The 18,725-nt window shown below is 34.0% G+C and overlaps 2 protein-coding genes and 1 pseudogene across 2 annotated transcripts; 2 read left to right on the forward strand and 1 right to left on the reverse strand.

The window, feature by feature from the left end:
• Positions 1-797: 797 nt before the first annotated feature.
• LOC116118988 (prolyl endopeptidase-like) lies at positions 798-5,179 on the forward strand. The gene is made up of 11 exons (XM_031404945.1): positions 798-933; positions 1,040-1,460; positions 1,546-1,616; positions 2,072-2,234; positions 2,820-3,413; positions 3,597-3,977; positions 4,059-4,134; positions 4,219-4,282; positions 4,455-4,602; positions 4,694-4,807; positions 4,891-5,179. The coding sequence occupies exons 1-11, from the start codon at positions 824-826 to the stop codon at positions 4,954-4,956; spliced, it is 2,208 nt and encodes a 735-aa protein (XP_031260805.1). The 5' UTR covers positions 798-823; the 3' UTR covers positions 4,957-5,179.
• A 1,240-nt stretch (positions 5,180-6,419) lies between these two features.
• On the reverse strand, positions 6,420-10,557 carry LOC116118990 (putative tRNA pseudouridine synthase Pus10). Its single transcript, XM_031404946.1, has 12 exons — positions 10,437-10,557; positions 9,326-9,486; positions 8,866-8,937; positions 8,515-8,583; positions 8,356-8,436; positions 8,160-8,279; positions 7,995-8,069; positions 7,813-7,893; positions 7,401-7,474; positions 7,246-7,306; positions 6,804-6,859; positions 6,420-6,596 (listed from the first exon to the last, which is right to left on the reverse strand). Exons 1-12 carry the CDS (start codon positions 10,486-10,488, stop codon positions 6,512-6,514), a joined length of 987 nt encoding a protein of 328 aa, XP_031260806.1. The 5' UTR covers positions 10,489-10,557; the 3' UTR covers positions 6,420-6,511.
• Positions 10,558-11,730: 1,173 nt separating this feature from the next.
• LOC116118989 lies at positions 11,731-15,757 on the forward strand (annotated as a pseudogene).
• Positions 15,758-18,725: the final 2,968 nt, after the last annotated feature.

Below are 18,725 nucleotides of genomic sequence, written 5' to 3' on the forward strand. Positions count from 1 at the left end.
GATATACTTAGAATTTGATAATTGAAGTAAATATATTATTATTCAATCAAATATATTATTTTATTTGAAAATAATTCTTTTAATAACATTAAAACACTTTTAATTGGTCATAATTCTAATTATACACTTAATTAATCAAAATTTTAATATTAATATATTAAAGTTTTTTATATGATGTAGTTTATATGTAATAAATATAATTGTACATTTATTTAATTAAGTTATTGTAAAAATTTAACTTTTTTTATTTTAAATTTTATATATATAAATTACAATAAATCTCCTATTCTTTATAGATATTTTATTTCAACCTAAGTTTCAAAATAGGTTGTAAACCGGATATTCGCTGCAAATTCCAAGCTAGATACCCACTTTAGGTTATCGGATATGGTGTGGCACTAGCTATGTGTGCATGACGATGTGTGCATGACGACAGTGAGATGACAAAAACAAAGTTATCAGATATGGTGTGGCAGTGGCAGTGGCAGTGGCACTAGCTGGGATAAGCTAAGGATTCAATTCTAAAATGGAATAAAGAACTCTTGACAGTTACATTACTCCAATGATACGGTAGCTTGAAAAGAAAGTAACCAAGATTCCACAAGCAAATGGCGACATAAACATGAAATAGCACAAAATGACGACATTTTAAACCCACGTAATCAACCTAAGTTATGAGCATGTCCTCATACTCTCAACACCCATGGGCTTTTAGTAATTTTTTCCGTTTTACGCGCTGGCGCTGCTTTAAATACAAGACCAAACCTCATTTGAAGTTTATTTTAAATTTACTCCATACATAATACATTTCAACAACAAAACCATGGGTTCCCTTTCTGTTATTGACGAACCTTTGCAGTATCCGGTTGCTCGTAGAGACGACTCTGTTATCGATGATTATCATGGAATCCAGATTCCTGATCCTTATCGATGGTAATCTAATAATTGCACATTTTGAATTTACTTTGACCGAAATTGTTTCTGTTGACCGTTTCCTTTCATTCAATATCAATTTGATGTTTTTGTATAATGGATATAGGCTTGAAGATCCTGACGCCGACGAAGTAAAAGACTTTGTACAAAAGCAGGTGAAATTGACAGAATCGGTGCTTGAGAAATGTGAAGTTAGGGAGAAGTTACGTGAGAAGATGACCGAGTTACTTGATCACCCTCGCTTCAACGCGCCGATGAAGCGACGAAATAGGTATTTTTATACGCAAAATAGTGGACTTCAAGCACAAAATGTGCTTTATGTTCAAGATGGTTTGGATGGAGAAGCAGAGGTTTTACTTGATCCAAACAGCCTCAGTGAGGATGGAACAGTTTCATTGTCCACTTTTTCAGTTAGCGAGGATGCTAAGTACTTGGCGTATGCGCTTAGTTTGAGTGGAAGCGATTGGCAGAAAATTCAAGTAATGCGAATCGAGGATAAAAAAGACGAGTCTGATACTTTATCTTGGGTCAGTTTATTACATTCATTTTTTTTTTTTTTTTTTTAATAAATGATGATTTATGCCTCATGATTCCTGCACTGTGCTGTTACAGGTTAAGTTTTCATATATTAGTTGGACTCATGATAACAAAGGATTTTTCTACAGCCGTTACCCAGCTCCCAGGTGAGTGATCACTGATCACCATCTGCATATTTTTAATACAATTTTTTTTTTTAATTTTTTAATTTTTTTTATTGTGGATTTAAAATTGAGCGCTAGCGTGGAGCTTACTTGAAAGTAAACGTTTCCGATGTTGGATATAATTCCTTGTAGGTGCCTCGAGGAGATTAGAATCTCCAGATTTTCTAGCGGGAAAAGAGTGTCATATCACCAAAGATGTTTGAAACAACTTAGGAGAACTTTATCGCTTTGATTTGTTTTATTATATTAGTAAAAATTCGGAAGGAAAATTATTAGAAAGGCTGATATTGAAGTTTCAGCTGTAAATTCATCAGAGAAACTTCTTGAATATTTCGTGAATTTTGAACTCCTGTAATAATTTTGAATTTGTTTTGGCGAGATGAATCCGTTTGTTACGTTTATTTTTTATTTTTGTTTTAAAATTTTGATTTCTGTAGAGAGGGAGAAAATATAGATGCTGGGACCGAGACTGATTCTAATTTATATCACGAGCTTTACTATCATTTCCTGGGTACTAATCAGTCGGAAGATATTTTATGCTGGAGAGATCCTGATAACCCCAAGTACAGGTTTTATGGCAGCGTTACAGAAGATGGGCAGGTAATTTGCTATTGATCAATTTTACATCAATGCCTGTTTAAGATAGATAATGGGTGTTAGATCAGCGGCCATTTTCTTCATATTCTTGGTTTAAGGGTTTGTCCTTAGAAACTGTAACTTCAGACAAAAAAATAAAGTCTGCGCTGCATTTTCTTTATATCACTGTGTTCCTTGCAAATATTCTATCCCCTTAGTATGAAATCTCTCTTTTTATACTACTACAATATTATTGGAATTCTAAATTAATCATAGTCTGGTTGTTGGAAATTGATTTGAAAAGGACCTTTAAATGGCAATTTGGTGGAGATTATAAAGATAATACTAATGCATTTATTCTATGTTCTACAAAATGCAAAGTAGCATTGAATTTGTAAGGTGAAAATTTTATTTCTGTATGTATAGTAGCAATTTGAGTAATTATTTTGAAGAACATAATAAGGATGAACGTTTGGTTGAGGTACGGCAATATAAATGTTCATTGCTTTTATGTCCCCAAAAAGTCTATTTTGATTTATTACTATGAAAAATGCAAGTTACACTTGTAATTCTTATGCAAGTTAACTCTTTTTTTTATGTTTCTTGTAGTATGTTCTCCTGAATATAGTTGAGACTTGTGACCCAGTGAACAAACTATACTACTGTGACATGTCTGCTTTGCCAGAAGGCCTTGATGGTTATAGGAAAAGAACTGGCCTTCTCCCATTCGTTAAGCTTATTGATGGATTTGATGCAGAGTATAGACCGATTGCGAATGATGAAACTGTGTTTACTTTTCTCACTAATAAGGATGCTCCAAAATATAAGTTAGTACGTGTAGATCTCAAGGAGCCAAGAAGTTGGTCTGATGTTGTCCCAGAGGCCGAGAAAGATGTGCTTGTATGGGCACGTGCTGCTAATGGTAGTCAAATGATTGTGAGTTACTTGAGTGATGTGAAGTATATTCTGCAGATAAGAGACTTGAATACCGGTTTTATGCAACATCAATTACCAATAGATATCGGCACAATCTTAGGATTATCAGCACGGCGTAATGACAATAATGTTTTTATTCATTTCAGTAGTTTCCTTACCCCAGGTATCATATATCAATGCAACTTAGAAGCAGAGGTTCCAAATATGAAGATATTTCGTGAAATTAGTGTACCTGGATTTGATCGGTCAGGCTTCAATGTTGATCAGGTAAGTGACTGTTGCTGATCTGTTAACACTTTGATGCTCACTCATTATTTGTTTCCTTCTAGTTAATGTTGACTTATTTTCCTGCTTTTTTCATTGATTCTTTATTAGAGATATCATTTCCTTTGAAGCAGATGTAACCTTCTTGCAAATTGCATCTGTTTGATTGGGAGTTTTCATTTCCAGGTTTTTTATCCAAGTAAGGATGGTACCAGGATACCAATGTTCATTGTATCCAGAAAAGATATTGCTCTAGATGGATCACACCCATGTTTGTTATTTGGTTATGGCGGATTTAACGTTAGTCTCACACCCTTCTTTAGTGTCATTCGTACTATACTCACAAGGCATCTTGGTGTTGTATTCTGCCTTGCCAACATTCGTGGTGGTGGAGAATATGGGAAGGAATGGCACAAAGCCGCCAAGCTTGCTAAAAAACAGACTTGCTTTGATGACTTCATTTCTGCTGCTGAGTACCTCATATCTGCTGGTTATACTCAGACCAAAAAGTTGTGTATTGAAGGGGGAAGCAATGGCGGGCTTCTTATCGGGGCTTGCATAAATCAGGTGGACTATTTGCTTTATTGTAATTTTTGGTTTTATTGTACTGAGTTCATAAATTGCATACCTAACTTTGTTTGGTCGCAGAGACCTGATCTTTTTGGTTGTGCTCTGCCCCTGGTTGGTGTGATGGACATGCTGCGGTTCCACAAGTTCACCATTGGTTAGTCTTAGTTATTTGGCTTTTGCTGTGCAGCATTTTTCTGTTTTAGTATCATGCAAGTATTGATTAAAAGCTACTTTGTAGGCCATACATGGACTTCTGAATTTGGTTGTTCTGAGAAGGAGGAAGACTTCCAGTGGCTAATCAAGTGAGAATTCAAGCAGTCCCATGTCTGAAAATTTATATTTCTGCTATAGATATTGTAGCTTTATAAAGATTGGTAAAACTTTTCATTTATAAGGATAGTAGCTTACCTCTTATCACCATTAAAATGGCTTGGATTATGTCTAACGTTCATATGTTTATTTCCTTCTCTTAAGGTACTCGCCACTACATAACGTTAGAAGACCATGGGAAGCACGCCCTGAATCTGATCAATCTTGCCAATGCCAGTACCCACCTACCATGCTTTTGACTGCTGATCATGATGATCGGGTAGTACCGCTGCACACGTTGAAATTATTAGCGGTAAGATGATAATTGTTAGCAGTATGTAAGTCTAGGTTTTCTATTAATCCAATGCGATAGATGATCTCTCCTGCTGATAATTTGCTTTCAGACAATGCAATATGTTCTGTGCACAAGCTTGGAGAATAGCCCTCAGACCAACCCAATTGTTGGACGCATCGAGTGTAAGGCTGGACATGGAGCAGGACGTCCCACACAGAAAATCGTAAACAACCATTTATTCTCTTGTCTAATTGAGTTCCTTCATTGTTGTATTTCCAATATTTACCTTGAACTTTCCTACTGCAGATCGAGGAAGCAGCTGATCGTTATAGCTTCATGGCAAAGATGTTAGGTGCTTCTTGGATTGAGTAGTTGAGTTTATTGCCACGCCAGAAAACGGGAGTTCCTACCGTTAATAAAATTATCTAATGTCTAATCTAATCGTACACGTATCACAATTTTTGTTTCTGTTTTTTCTTCCTTATGATCGATCACTAAGAATACAAATTAGACTAGTTACTACTTACTATGATCACAGGTCATGATTTTAAACATCCTTTTTTAAATACAGAATTAGAATACGGGTTTTATTGCCAATTGAATCTGTGCCGATGGTACTTACCTAGCTAAACTTGTATGTGAAATTTGCTAAAGCTTAAACCAATAATTCTAGCAAGATGTCTTAATGTCAGGTATCAACATAAACAAAAGCCATCTGACTGTATAATTGCTACCAACTAAAAAGAAATCTTGCCTAAAGTAATATGCAAAGATAATACAGTTTAGATACATTGGCTTTTCGGGGAAAATATGAGAAAACTAGGTCGCAAAAATAGGAAGGGCAGAAGATAACTTGATTATTCTTTTTTCTATATACAGTAAAACCTTTCTATAATGATACCCTATATAGGAATAAACTCTACATAGTCATAAAAAATTCTAGTCTTAATTTAGGATAATTATAAATAAAAATAAACTCCACATTGTAATAAGTTATAATTTTTCTAATTCCCTGTCTAAAGGAAAATTATCTCCATATAGTAATAATTATCTGTATATTACCAAAAAATATATGTTATATTACATTAAAGGTTTAAGATGAAATAAAATATTTGTTTAAAATTGTTTCGGACAATGATTTATATTTTAAAGTTGTTATCACATCTTTTACCTTACTAGTATATAATAACTTGCTCACATGGACACCTTCTTGTTGAAACCAAAATATTTTTAGCTTCTTAAACATGTTTAGAGCTTTATGACACGAAACTTCTTGTATTTCTGTACTATCATCCTTATGATTATTTCCTTTATCTTTTTGTCTAATTATAGCAATGATTTCTTCTTCGGTTAAAGCATACACGATTTGTTGCTCATTTAGATGATCAAAGAAGACATTAATATCCATTTGATTAGCGTAGTGAAATTGTCGAATCTGATCACTCAATTTTGCAATGACTCTTTTATTTTCCTCACCCATTTCATTTGTAACTTGCAATTTATCGAAATCAGGGGTTCTAATTTTGCAATGCTTAAAACCATTAGAAATTGTCTGTGGTTTCACATTAATTGACCATGCATCAACTGCATTTATAGTTCCATTAATGACACTTATCTTTGCTGGTTCCAAGACATGGTCTTCTATCCATTTCAAAAGTATGCAATTGAAGCGCTAAATTGAAATCCTAATATTGTACTACTAAAATATGAATTCAAAAATAAGAAATCAAAACTATAATTTTTGTAACTACACTTCCATTAAGTTATAACCTCCTTATAGTAATAAAATTAGTTAGTCCCACCATTATGACTATAGAAAGGTTTTACTGTATATAGATTGCTTCAAGAAATAGATAAGAACCTTTTACCATTTCAAGGCGTTAAATGCAAAGGCTGTGCGAAACTGATTTTGGAGCCCATGTTCACCTCATTCAGTCAGGAAACAATCCATTTTCACTTCTGTAACATCGAGTTGCAGTATCTCTGCTCTGCATCCCAGAATTGATCCAACACTGAAAGACAGGGAAAAAGGTCCAAATAATTAGAATTTCTCTGCTGATGTGAACATTATAATCACCAACAAATTTGATGCTCATATAGTCGTCATACAAGCAGAATACAGAATGATATGGGTAATATAACGCCGAAAAGGAAAAGAGAAAAAAACAACAATATAATTCAAACATTTTTTCAACTGATAAAATTTATTTTATCCATACCTTGGAGTGGTGCGCCCAAGATCCCCGTGAACAAATTCCTTAATATATGTTCCAGCCTGCAATTCAAATATCATCATTACTATTTCACCAGATATAGACTTACTTCAGTTTTTAGCACAGAAAGTACAAAATAGTCGAAGGCCTTCTATCTGTTTTGCCCTTTAACTAAAGTTCCTACTAGTATTATGCTTTAACAAAATGACTCATATTCTGTTACATGGGGATTGCATCAAAAAGCATGACTGTCAAGTTTGCAGCCATTTCCAGCTATCACAAAACTTGATATTTCTTTACCAGTCTCAGGGTTATCAACATTGTTTCTATCACACGTGCCAAGGATTGAAACCAAATGCCAAAATCATTAATTCATCAAATAGCTTTGCGTACATAAATTCAGTGACTAGATATAATGGTACACAGATAGAAATATAAAAAATATTACCTGAGTACACAGATGCAAAAGAAAATACTGAGAGCTTCCAGCAATCTTCTTGATTTTCATCCTAAAATTAAACATATAAGCTAAAATTATTCTAAACTGGTAAACCTCTACAGAGCTATAATATTGCAATTCTACATGATTGAAGAGGCTCAAACCAATGTATAATCTTTTCACGTTCTAATGGACTGCGACGGTGTAGCACTCTTATCGGGGTCCTCTGCAAAATTTGCTGCAGCACGACCAAAAAATGATTTGAGTTTTAATAAACAAATTACTTGCCAAAGCAGCAAACCCAATGTTTTTTATATAAAAAACTACTTGATGGAAACCCCATGAAAATAGACTGAATATCAGTATAGAGCCGCCTCGGGATCTTTCGCAATTGAACTTAGACTAAAATTGTATATATACTTTTCTTTATTGAACAGAACACGGCTGGCACCTCCCACAATAATAAGATGTTATTCAAAAAGCATGATAAATATCAAAACAGGAGTCATGTTAAATACCATAGACACACTATGCTATCATAGGAAAGTGGCAAACGAAAATTGTATAACAACTCACCATTTCCTTGAGAGAAGATAAAGTCTGCAAGTCTTCATCCTGAAGAGGGCGAGATATCCAAACTAATGCAGCATATTGCTTCTGCAGAACAATGGTCTTAAGTCAGCTTATTCAATAAATTCACAATTCAGAGAGACAATGAAAAGATGAACTACTACATTTAATTATAAAGGACAAATAACCTGCTTCTCTGCTTCTCCTTCACGCATCAGGTCCCAACCCTGACTACCTACTGCTTTAAGATTTTTCACCTTAACCTGCATCAGAAAGTAACTTGTCCAGTGAATGATGCTCACTGATAGCCAGAAGGGAAAGGAAAATCATCACAAACTTGGAATTGAACTTACTAATTTATTTTCCAAGTTATTTATCTTTGCTTCAATTTCTTTCACAAACAACTCAGATGGGACTTGGCGTGCATTTTGTACCTCAACCAGGAAAGGCCTACCTGAACCTAACATTCGAACCTGGAAGAGTAATTCCCTTGATCAGAACAAAATTTACTGATTTCAAACAAACATTAGTAAAGTAGAACTTCAGTACATCTATATCTTCTCTACCAGCTGCATGGAACTTGTAATTGTCACCCTGACACATAGGAAGAATGCTACCACCTATTATCTCCTGCGGAATAAGTGCTTAAAAAGTTAGCTTATCAACCTCATTTAACATGATATTGACCATCAGTAGTAGTAGATATACCTCAATAGATGCTTCTCCCATTCTTTCCTCATCAATGATCCAGCGTGTTTGACTCACATTTCTTGAGTACTGCAATACCAAAGAACAAAAGTAGATCTAAAGAAAGAGAAAATAGAATTGCAACACCAGGAGCATTATGTGTCTGCATACTCTAAGTTCAAATTTGGCATAAGAAATCTTCTTTGCATGTTAAATACAGTTCTAAACATACTATACTGTGATTTTGTATATATGAGATGTACAATTGTGAGAATAACATTCCTTATTCACATTCAAATTCACATGCATAGTGCTAGAAACAAGCATGAGGAGGTCATGGCATGTAAATCTTATAGAAGAACAACTGAATACCTTCAGGTATCTTCCACCAAAGAAGATAGGAGTCCTGCTGCAAAGACACTCCAGGCAGCAAGGTTCATTGACCTGGAGAGGTAGAAGGACCAAAACCTTAAAAACACTATGATATCAAACCCAATGAACAGCCAAATAAGCAACAGTCATCCAGAACACAACAATTTTTTATCAATAAAAATAACATAAATTGTTGCAATCAAACTTTCATTCATCCACTAATCTCAAAATGCCCACTGCCACATGAATTTCTTCGCACATAAGCTCAAAAGAGCAGCATTTTGAAATTTCCTTTCTAAAAATCATACCGGAATATTAATACTTAAAAGAGTTTGGCAACCATTGATTACAACAATGATAATCTTCAAGTTTCAAGACAAATCAAACTGGTGAAACATTGGCAATCAGACAAATCTTATCCAAGCAGAGAAACTGTAGGCTGAGACATGGAAAGATTTACCTTTTCTGGCAGGAAATCATAGGTGTTAGAAGATTCACCATCTTGCAAGCCATTAGAGGATCTTTCAGAGGCTGCATTTGCTTCAATAGTAGCACAAACAGAACTTTCAACACCATCAACCACTGACTCATGTTTGACAGTGTCCAAGCTGTTCTCAGTACCTAAATCACCAAATGAAAGCACATGGGTGTCAGAACTCTGAAATCAATTGACTCTCTTTACATGAAGAGATGGGATCATCAGGTTGTTCTGCTTTTTTCTTTAAATTTTCCTTTATCAATTAACTTAAATTAAATTAGTCAGAAATATAACTGTTAACTCTAACTGGCTAATTTTTCTTTTTATGCTAAGTGTCAATAATAAATTAATTTATAAACATTTAGTTTTTTGAAAGACATAACAGTGATGAACATATTCCAATTCAAAACCTATTGATATTATGTAATGTATCTATGATAAGTATTAGGTTCGCATGGTAAAATCCTTTTATAAAGTAAAACCTTAAAGACGTATAACCAGGAACTTTCTTTCATTCAGCACCTTTTAGTCTCACAGGGATAACCACTTCTGCTAAAATTAAGGAAGAATCTAAATCTAAATCACTTTGCTGCTGCTTTTAGTAGTCAGTTTATAACCACTACCTCCATCACACCTTATAGTTTGAATTCTGTAGGCCTACTTACACAAGAGAGCAAATTAAGACTATCATTCATATGCATGCATGAGATGAGGAGGGGGAAACCTGAGCAGCCAACTTCTCAACCCTGGCTCCCATCATAGAATCCATAAAACATTAACTAGTTTTTCAAATTTTGCACACATTGCACTATAAAAGGTCTGAATTTCTACGACAGATAAAATCTAAATGCTGAACATTTTTTTCCCACCTCAAACTAATATCTTTCTCTCTTCTGATATGTAAGAAATTGTTAACTTAGAAATACAGTGCAACAAGCTATGGGTCTTGTATCATATAATGACCATGACCTCTAAAGGCAAGGGAAGATAATAGTCATAAAACAGGACCAAAGGCAGCAAGACGGCATGTAGTAACTATAGACTTCAGAAAGACAAAACATATTTTAATTTCTGCAAAAACAACGTGACTTGCCTGTTTTCCTTCTTTTGCAGCCCTCGTTTTTCTCCACAGAACTCTGAACCATTTTTGATGCCTTTGCATTAGTGTATGTCAAACGGATTCGGAAAGAGCTTTGGCAGCATTTAACATCCTGCAAGACTTCAATTTAATGAAGGATTATTGGGAAAGATCTATTTAAATTTCTATACTTTTGTATAACACAGAAATGTTTGTCTATAGTTTAAACAAGTCCACCTCTTTCCAAACTATTTGTTCAGTCACTTATCTTAACATTTTACATAATATAATAACTTGTAATAGTTTATAAATTAATTATGTGATCATACTATTATGTAATGTTATAATGAATTAAATAATCATACTATAAATCTTAATTTAATATTATAATTATTTAAATTTCTAACGTTTAATTAACATTGTATTAATGTTTATAATAAATGATATAATTAATTAAGTAATTACTAATTATAATAATATTATAATTGATTATAATCATTTAACTGGTAATGTATTAATTCTTATCAATTTATCATATATAATTAATTAATTACAATTATTACGCTGTACTTAGAATTTGATAATTGAAGTAAATATATTATTATTCAATCAAATTGTTATTTTATTTGAAAATAATTCTTTTAATAACATTAAAACACTTTAATTGCGCATAATTCTAATTATACACTTAATTAATCAAATTTAATGTTAATATTATAAAGTTTCAATATGATGTAGTTTATACGTATAACATAAGTATAATTACACATTTATTTAATTAGGTTATTGTAAAATTTTAAATTGTTTCATTTTAATATTTTTACGTGTCCCGTTCTTCACAAGTATTTTTATTTTAGTAGGTTCCAAACAGGATATTCGTGAAATTCCAACTGATACCCACGTAGGTTATCGATATGGTGTGGCCCTACTGTGTGTGCATGACGATGTGTGCATGACGACGGTGAGATGACAAAAACAAAGTTTCAGATATGGTGTGGCAGCAGTGGCACTAGCTGGGATAAGCTAAGGATCCAATTCTAAAATGAAATAAAGAACTCTTGACAGTTACATTACTCCAATGATACGGTATGTTGAAAGAAGTAACCAGATTCCACAAGCAAATGGCGACATAAACATGAAATAGCACAAATGACGACATTTTAAACCCACGTAATCAACCTGTTTATGGACATGTCCTCATACTCTCAACACCCATGGGCTTTTAGTAATTTTTTCCGTTTTACGCGCTGGCGCTGCTTTAAATACAAGACCAAACCTCATTTGAAGTTTATTTTAAATTTACTCCATACATAATGCATTTCAACAACAAAACCATGGGTTCCCTTTCTGTTATTGACGAACCTTTGCAGTATCCGGTTGCTCGTAGAGACGACTCTGTTTCGATGATTATCATGGAATCCAGATTCCTGACCTTATCGATGGTAATCTATAATTGCACATTTTGATTTACTTTGACCGAAATTGTTTCTGTTGACCGTTTCCTTTCATTCAATATCAATTGATGTTTTTGTATAAGGATATAGGCTTGAAGATCCTGACGCCGACGAAGTAAAAGACTTTGTGCAAAAGCAGGTGAAATTGACAGAATCGGTGCTTGAGAAATGTGAAGTAAGGGAGAAGTTACGTGAGAAGATGACCGAGTTACTTGATCACCCTCGCTTCAACGCCCGATGAAGCGAGAAATAGGTATTTTTTATACGCAAAATAGTGGACTTCAAGCACAAAATGTGCTTTATGTTCAAGATGGTTTGGATGGAGAGCAAAGGTTTTACTTGATCCAAACAGCCTCAGTGAGGATGGAACAGTTTCATTGTCCACTTTTTCAGTTAGCGAGGATGCTATACTTGGCGTATGCGCTTAGTTTGATGTGAAGCGATTGGCAAAAATTCAAGTAATGCGAATCGAGGATAAAAAGACGATTCTGATACTTTATCTTGGGTCAGTTTATTACATTCTTTTTTTTTTTTTTTTTTTAATAAATGATGATTTATGCCTCATGATTCCTGCACTGTGCTGTTACAGGTTAAGTTTTCATATATTAGTTGGACTCATGATAACAAAGGATTTTTCTACAGCCGTTACCCGCTCCCAGGTGAGTGATCACTGATCACCATCTGCATATTTTTATTACAATTTTTTTTTATTGTGGATTTAAATTGAGCGCTACCGTGAGCTTACTTGAAAGAACGTTTCCATGTTGGTATAATTCCTTGTAGGTGCCTCGAGGAGATTAGAATCTCCAGATTTTCTAGCGGAAAAAAGTGTCATATGATATCACCAAGATGTTTGAAACAACTTAGAGAACTTTATCCTTTGATTTGTTTTATTATATAGTAAAAATTCGGAAGGAAATTATTAGAAAGGCTGATATTGAAGTTCCACTGTAAATTCACAAAGAAACTTCTGAATATTTCGTGAATTTTGAACTCCGTAATAATTTTGAATTTGTTTTGGCGAGATGAATCCGTTTGTTACGTTTATTTTTTATTTTTGTTTTGAAATTGATTATGAGATGTATTTATTCTGTAGAGGGGAGAAATATAGATGCTGGACCGAGACTGATTCAATTTATATCACAGCTTTACTATCATTTCCTGGGTACTAATCAGTCGAAGATATTTTATGCTGGAGAGATCTGATAACCCCAAGTACAGGTTTATGGCAGCGTTACAGAAGATGGGCAGTATTTGCTATTGATCAATTTTACATAAATGCCTGTTTAGATAGTAATGGGTGTTAGATCAGTGGCCATTTTCTTCATATCTTGGTTTAAGGGTTGTCCTTAGAACTGTAACTTCAGACAAAAAAATAAAGTCTGCGCTGCATTTTCTTATATCATTGTGTTCCTTGCAAATATTCTATCCCCTTAGTATGAATCTCTCTTTTTATACTACTACATAATATTGGAATTCTAAATTAATCATAGTCTGGTTTTGGAAATTGATTTGAAAGGCCCTTTAAGGCAATTTGTGGAGATTATAAAGATAATCTAATGCATTTATTCTATGTTCTACAAAATGCAAAGTAGCATTGAATTTGTAAGGTGAAATTTTATTTCTGTGTATTAGCAATTTGAGTAATTATTTTGAAGAACATAATAAGGATGAACGTTTGGTTGAGGTACGGCAATATAAATGTTCATTGCTTTTATGTCCCCAAAAGTCTATTTTGATTTATTACTATGAAAATGCAAGTTACACTTGTATTTCTTAGCAAGTTACCTTTTTTTTATGTTTCTTGTAGTATGTTCTCCTGATATAGTTGAGACTTGTGACCCGTGAACAAACTATACTACTGTGACTGTCTGCTTTGCCAGAAGGCCTTGATGGTTATAGGAAAAGAACTGGCCTTCTCCCATTCGTTAAGCTTATTGAGGATTTGATGCAGAGTATAGACGTTGCGAATGATGAAACTGTGTTTACTTTTCTCACTAATAAGGATGCTCCAAATATAAGTTAGTGTGTAGATCTCAAGGACCAGAAGTTGGTCTGATGTTGTCCCAGAGGCCGAGAAAGTTGTGCTTGTATGGGCACGTGCTGCTAATGGTAGTCAAATGATTGTGAGTTACTTGAGTGATGTGAAGTATTCTGCAGATAAGAGACTTGAATACCGGTTTTATGCAACATCAATTACCAATAGATATCGGCACAATCTTAGGATTATCAGCACGGCGAATGACATAATGTTTTTATTCATTTCATAGTTTCCTTACCCCAGGTATCATATATCAATGCAACTTAGAAGCAGAGGTTCCAAATATGAAGATATTTCGTGAAATTAGTGTACCTGGATTTGATCGTCAGGCTTCAATGTTGATCAGGTAAGTGACTGTTGCTGATCTGTTACACTTTGATGCTCACTCATTAGTTGTTTCCTTCTGTTAATGTTGACTTATTTCCTGCTTTTTTCATTGATTCTTTATTAGAGATCATCTTTGAAGCAGATAACCTTCTTGCAAATTGCATCTGTTTGATTGGGAGTTTTCATTTCCAGGTTTTTTATCCAAGTAAGGATGGTACCAGGATACCAATGTTCATTGTTCCAGAAAGAATATGCTCTAGATGGATCACACCCATGTTTGTTATTTGGTTATGGCGGTTTAACGTTAGTCTCACACCCTTCTTTAGTGTCATTCGTACTATACTCACAAGCATCTTGGTGTTGTATTCTGCCTTGCCAACATTCGTGGTGGTGGAGAATATGGGAAGGAATGGCACAAAGCCGCCAAGCTTGCTAAAAAACAGACTTGCTTTGATGACTTCTTTCTGCTGCCGAGTACCTCATATCTGCTGTTTATACTCAGACCAAAAAGTTGTGTATTGAAGGGGGAGCAATGGCGGGCTTCTTATCGGGGCTTGCATAATCAGGTGACTATTTGCTTATTGTAATTTTTGGTTTTATTGTACTGATTCTAAATTCATACCTAACTTTGTTTGGTCGCAGAGACCTGATCTTTTTGGTTGTGCTCTGCCCCTGGTTGGGTGATGGACATGCTGCGGTTCCACAAGTTCACCATTGGTTAGTCTTAGTTATTTGGCTTTTGCTGTGCAGCATTTTCTGTTTTAGTATCATGCAAGTATTGATTAAAAGCTACTTTGTAGGCCATACATGGACTTCTGAATTTGGTTGTTCTGAGAAGGAGGAAGACTTCCAGTGGCTACTAAGTGAGATACAACATCCCATTTCTGAAAATTTATATTTCTGCTATAGATATTGTAGCTTTATAAAGATTGGTAAACTTTTCATTTATAAGATAGTGCTTACCTCTTATCACCATTAAAATGGCTTGGATTAGTCTAACGTTCATATGTTTATTTCCTTCTCTTAAGGTACTCGCCACTATAACGTTAAAGACCATGGAAGCACGCCCGGATCTGCTCAATCTTGCCAATGCCAGTACCCACCTACCATGCTTTTGACTGCTGATCATGATGATCGGGTAGTACCGCTGCACACGTTGAAATTATTAGCGGTAAGATGATAATTGTTACAGTATAAGTCTGGTTTCTATTAATCCAATGCGAAGATGATCTCTCCTGCTGATAATTTGCTTTCAGACAATGCAATATGTTCTGTGCACAAGCTTGGAGAATAGCCCTCAGACCAACCCATTGTTGGACGCATCGAGTGAAGGCTGGACATGGAGCAGGACGTCCCACACAGAAAATCGTAAACAACCATTTATTCCTTGTCTAATTGAGTTCCTTCATTGTTATATTCCAATATTACCTTGGACTTTCCTACTGCAGATCGAGGAAGCAGCTGATCGTTATAGCTTCATGGCAAAGATGTTAGGTGCTTCTTGGATTGAGTAGTAGATTATTGCCACGCCAGAAAACGGGAGTTCCTACCTTTAATAAATTATCTAATGTCTAATCTAATCGTACACGTATCACAATTTTTGTTTCTGTTTTTTCTTCCTTATGATCGATCACTAAGAATACAAATTAGACTAGTTACTACTTACTATCACAGGTCATGATTTAAACATCCTTTTTAAATAAGAATTAGAAAGGGTTTATTTGCCAATTGAATCTGTGCCGATGGTACTTACCTAGCTAAACTTGTATGTGAAATTTGCTAAAGCTTAAACCAATAATTCAGCAAGATGTCTTATTGTCAGTATCAACATAAACAAAAGCCATCGACTGTAAATTGCTTCCAACTAAAAAAAAATCTTGCCTAAAGTAATATGCAAGGATAATACAGTTTAGATACATTGGCTTTTGGGGGAAAATGAGAAACTAGGTCGAAAAAAAGAGGCAAAATAACTTGATTATCTTTTTTCTACTACAATAGAACATTTCTATAGAGATACTCTATATAGGAATAAACTCTACATAGTCATAAAAAATTCTAGTCTAATTTGAAATATTATAAAAATAAACTCCATATTGTAATGTTATAATTTTTCTAATTCCCGTCTTAAGGAAATTCCTACATAATAATAATTATCTGTATATTACCAAAAAATATAGTTATATTACATTAAATGTTTAAGATGAAATAAATATTTTCTAAATTGTTTGGGACAATGATTTATATTTTAAAGTTGTTATCAATCTTTTACCTTACTAGTATAATAACTTGCTAGCATGGACACCTTTTTGTTGAAACCAAAATATTTTAGCTTCTTAACATGTTTGGAGCTTTATGGCACGAAACTTCTTGTATTTCTGTACTATCACTCTTTATGATTATTTCTTTTATCTTTCTCTAATTTAGCAATGATTTTCTTCTTCGATTAAAGCATACACGATTTGTTGCTCTTAGATGATCAGGAAGACATTATATCTATCCGATTAGTGTAGTGAATTGTCGAATCTGATCACTCATTTTACAATCTATTCTATTTCTTTGCTACATATTTGCAATAACTCTTTATTTTCCTCGTCTCTTCATTTGTAACTTGCAATTATCGAAATCAGGGGTCCTAATTTGCATGGAAATTATCTGTGTTCACATCAATTGACATGTATAACTGATTTTTAGTTTCATTAATAACACTTATCTTTGTTGGTTCCAAGACTGCCTCTATCCATTTCAAAAGTAGCAATTGAAGCGCTGAATTAAAATCCTAATACTACTAAATATGATTGAATTCAATATTATACACTAAACATGAATTAAAATAAAAAATTAAACTATAATTTTTATAACTACACTTCCATTAAGTTTAAACTTCCTTATAATATAAATTAGTTAGCCTACCATTATACTATAGAAAGTTTTACTTTATATAATTGCTTCAAGAAATAATAAGAACCTTTTCCATTTCAAGGCGTTAAATGCAAAGGCTGTGCGAAACTGATTTTGGAGCCCTGTTCACCTCATTCAGTCAGGAAACAATCCATTTTCACTTCGTAACATCGAGTTGCAGTATCTCTGCTCTGCATCCCAGAATTGATCCAACCTGAAAGACGGGGAAAAAGGTCCAAATAATTAGAATTTCTCTGCTGATTGAACATTATAATCACACAAATTTGATGCTCATATAGTCGTCATACAACAGAATACAGAATGAGGGTAATATAACGCCGAAAGGAAAGAGAAAAAAACAACAATATAATTCAAACATTTTTTCAACTGATAAAATTATTAATCCATACCTTGGAGTGGTGCGCCCAAGATCCCCGTGAACAAATTCCTTAATATATGTTCCACCTGCAATTCAAATATCATCATTACTATTTCACCAGATAGACTTACTTCAGTTTTTAGCACAGAAAGTACAAAATATTCGAAGGCCTTCTATCTGTTTTGCCCTTTAACTAAAGTTCCTACTAGTATTATGCTTTAACAAAATGATCTCTACTCTGTTACATGGGATTGCATCAAAAAGCATGACTGTCAAGTTTGCACATTTCCAGCTATCACAAAACTTGATATTTCTTTACCAGTCTCAGGGTTATCAACATTGTTTCTATCACACGTGCCAAGGATTGAAACCAATGCCAAATCATTATTCATCAAATAGCTTTGCGTACATAAATCAGTGACTAGATATAAGGGTACACAGATAGAAATAAAAAAAATTACCTGAGTACACAGATGCAAAGAAAATACTGAGAGCTCCAGCAATTCTCGTTTTTCATCCTAAAATTAAACATATAAGCTAAAATTATTCTAAACTGGTAAACCACTCCAGAGCTATAATATTGCAATCTACATGATTGAAGAGGCTCAAACCAATGTATAATCTTTCACGTTCTAATGGACTGCGACGGTGTAGCACCCCTTATCGGGGTCCTCTGCAAAATTTGCTGCAGAGACCAAAAAATGATTTGAGTTTTAATAAACAAATTACTTGCCAAGCAGAAAACCCAATGTTTTTTATATAAAAAACTACTTGATGGAAACCCCATGAAAATAGCTGAATACAGCATAAGAGCCGCCCGGATCTTTCGCAATTGAACTTAGACTAAATTGTATATATACTTTTCTTTATTGAACAGAACAGGCTGGCACCCCCCACAATAAAAAGATGTTATTCAAAAAGCATGATAAATATCAAAACAGGAGTCATGTTAAATACCATAGACACACTATCTATCATAGGAAAGTGGCAACGAAAATTGTATAACAACTCACCATTTCCTTGAGAGAAGATAAAGTCTGCAAGTCTTCATCCTGAAGAGGCGAATATCCAAACTAATGCGCATATTGCTTCTGCAGAACAATGGTCTTAAGTCAGCTTATTCAATAAATTCACAATTCAGAGAGACAATGAAAAGATGACTACTACATTTATTAAAAGGACAAATAACCTGCTTCTCTGCTTCT

The sequence above is a fragment of the Pistacia vera genome, unplaced genomic scaffold (assembly GCF_008641045.1).
Source record: "Pistacia vera cultivar Batoury unplaced genomic scaffold, PisVer_v2 Contig869, whole genome shotgun sequence".
Lineage (NCBI taxonomy): Eukaryota > Viridiplantae > Streptophyta > Magnoliopsida > Sapindales > Anacardiaceae > Pistacia > Pistacia vera.

Coding starts and splice junctions, on each gene's coding strand:
- LOC116118990 (XM_031404946.1), bottom strand. CDS start 10,488: ATGGTTCAGAGTTCTGTGGAGAAAAACGAGGGCTGCAAAAGAAGGAAA. Junction 9,487..10,436: donor CTGCAAAAGAAGGAAAACAG/GCAAGTCACGTT, acceptor TTGGTGATTTAG/GTACTGAGAACAGCTTGGAC. Junction 6,860..7,245: donor TTTTGCATCTGTGTACTCAG/GTAATATTTTTT, acceptor TTTGAATTGCAG/GCTGGAACATATATTAAGGA.
- LOC116118988 (XM_031404945.1), top strand. CDS start 824: ATGGGTTCCCTTTCTGTTATTGACGAACCTTTGCAGTATCCGGTTGCT. Junction 1,617..2,071: donor AGCCGTTACCCAGCTCCCAG/GTGAGTGATCAC, acceptor TGATTTCTGTAG/AGAGGGAGAAAATATAGATG. Junction 4,283..4,454: donor GACTTCCAGTGGCTAATCAA/GTGAGAATTCAA, acceptor CCTTCTCTTAAG/GTACTCGCCACTACATAACG.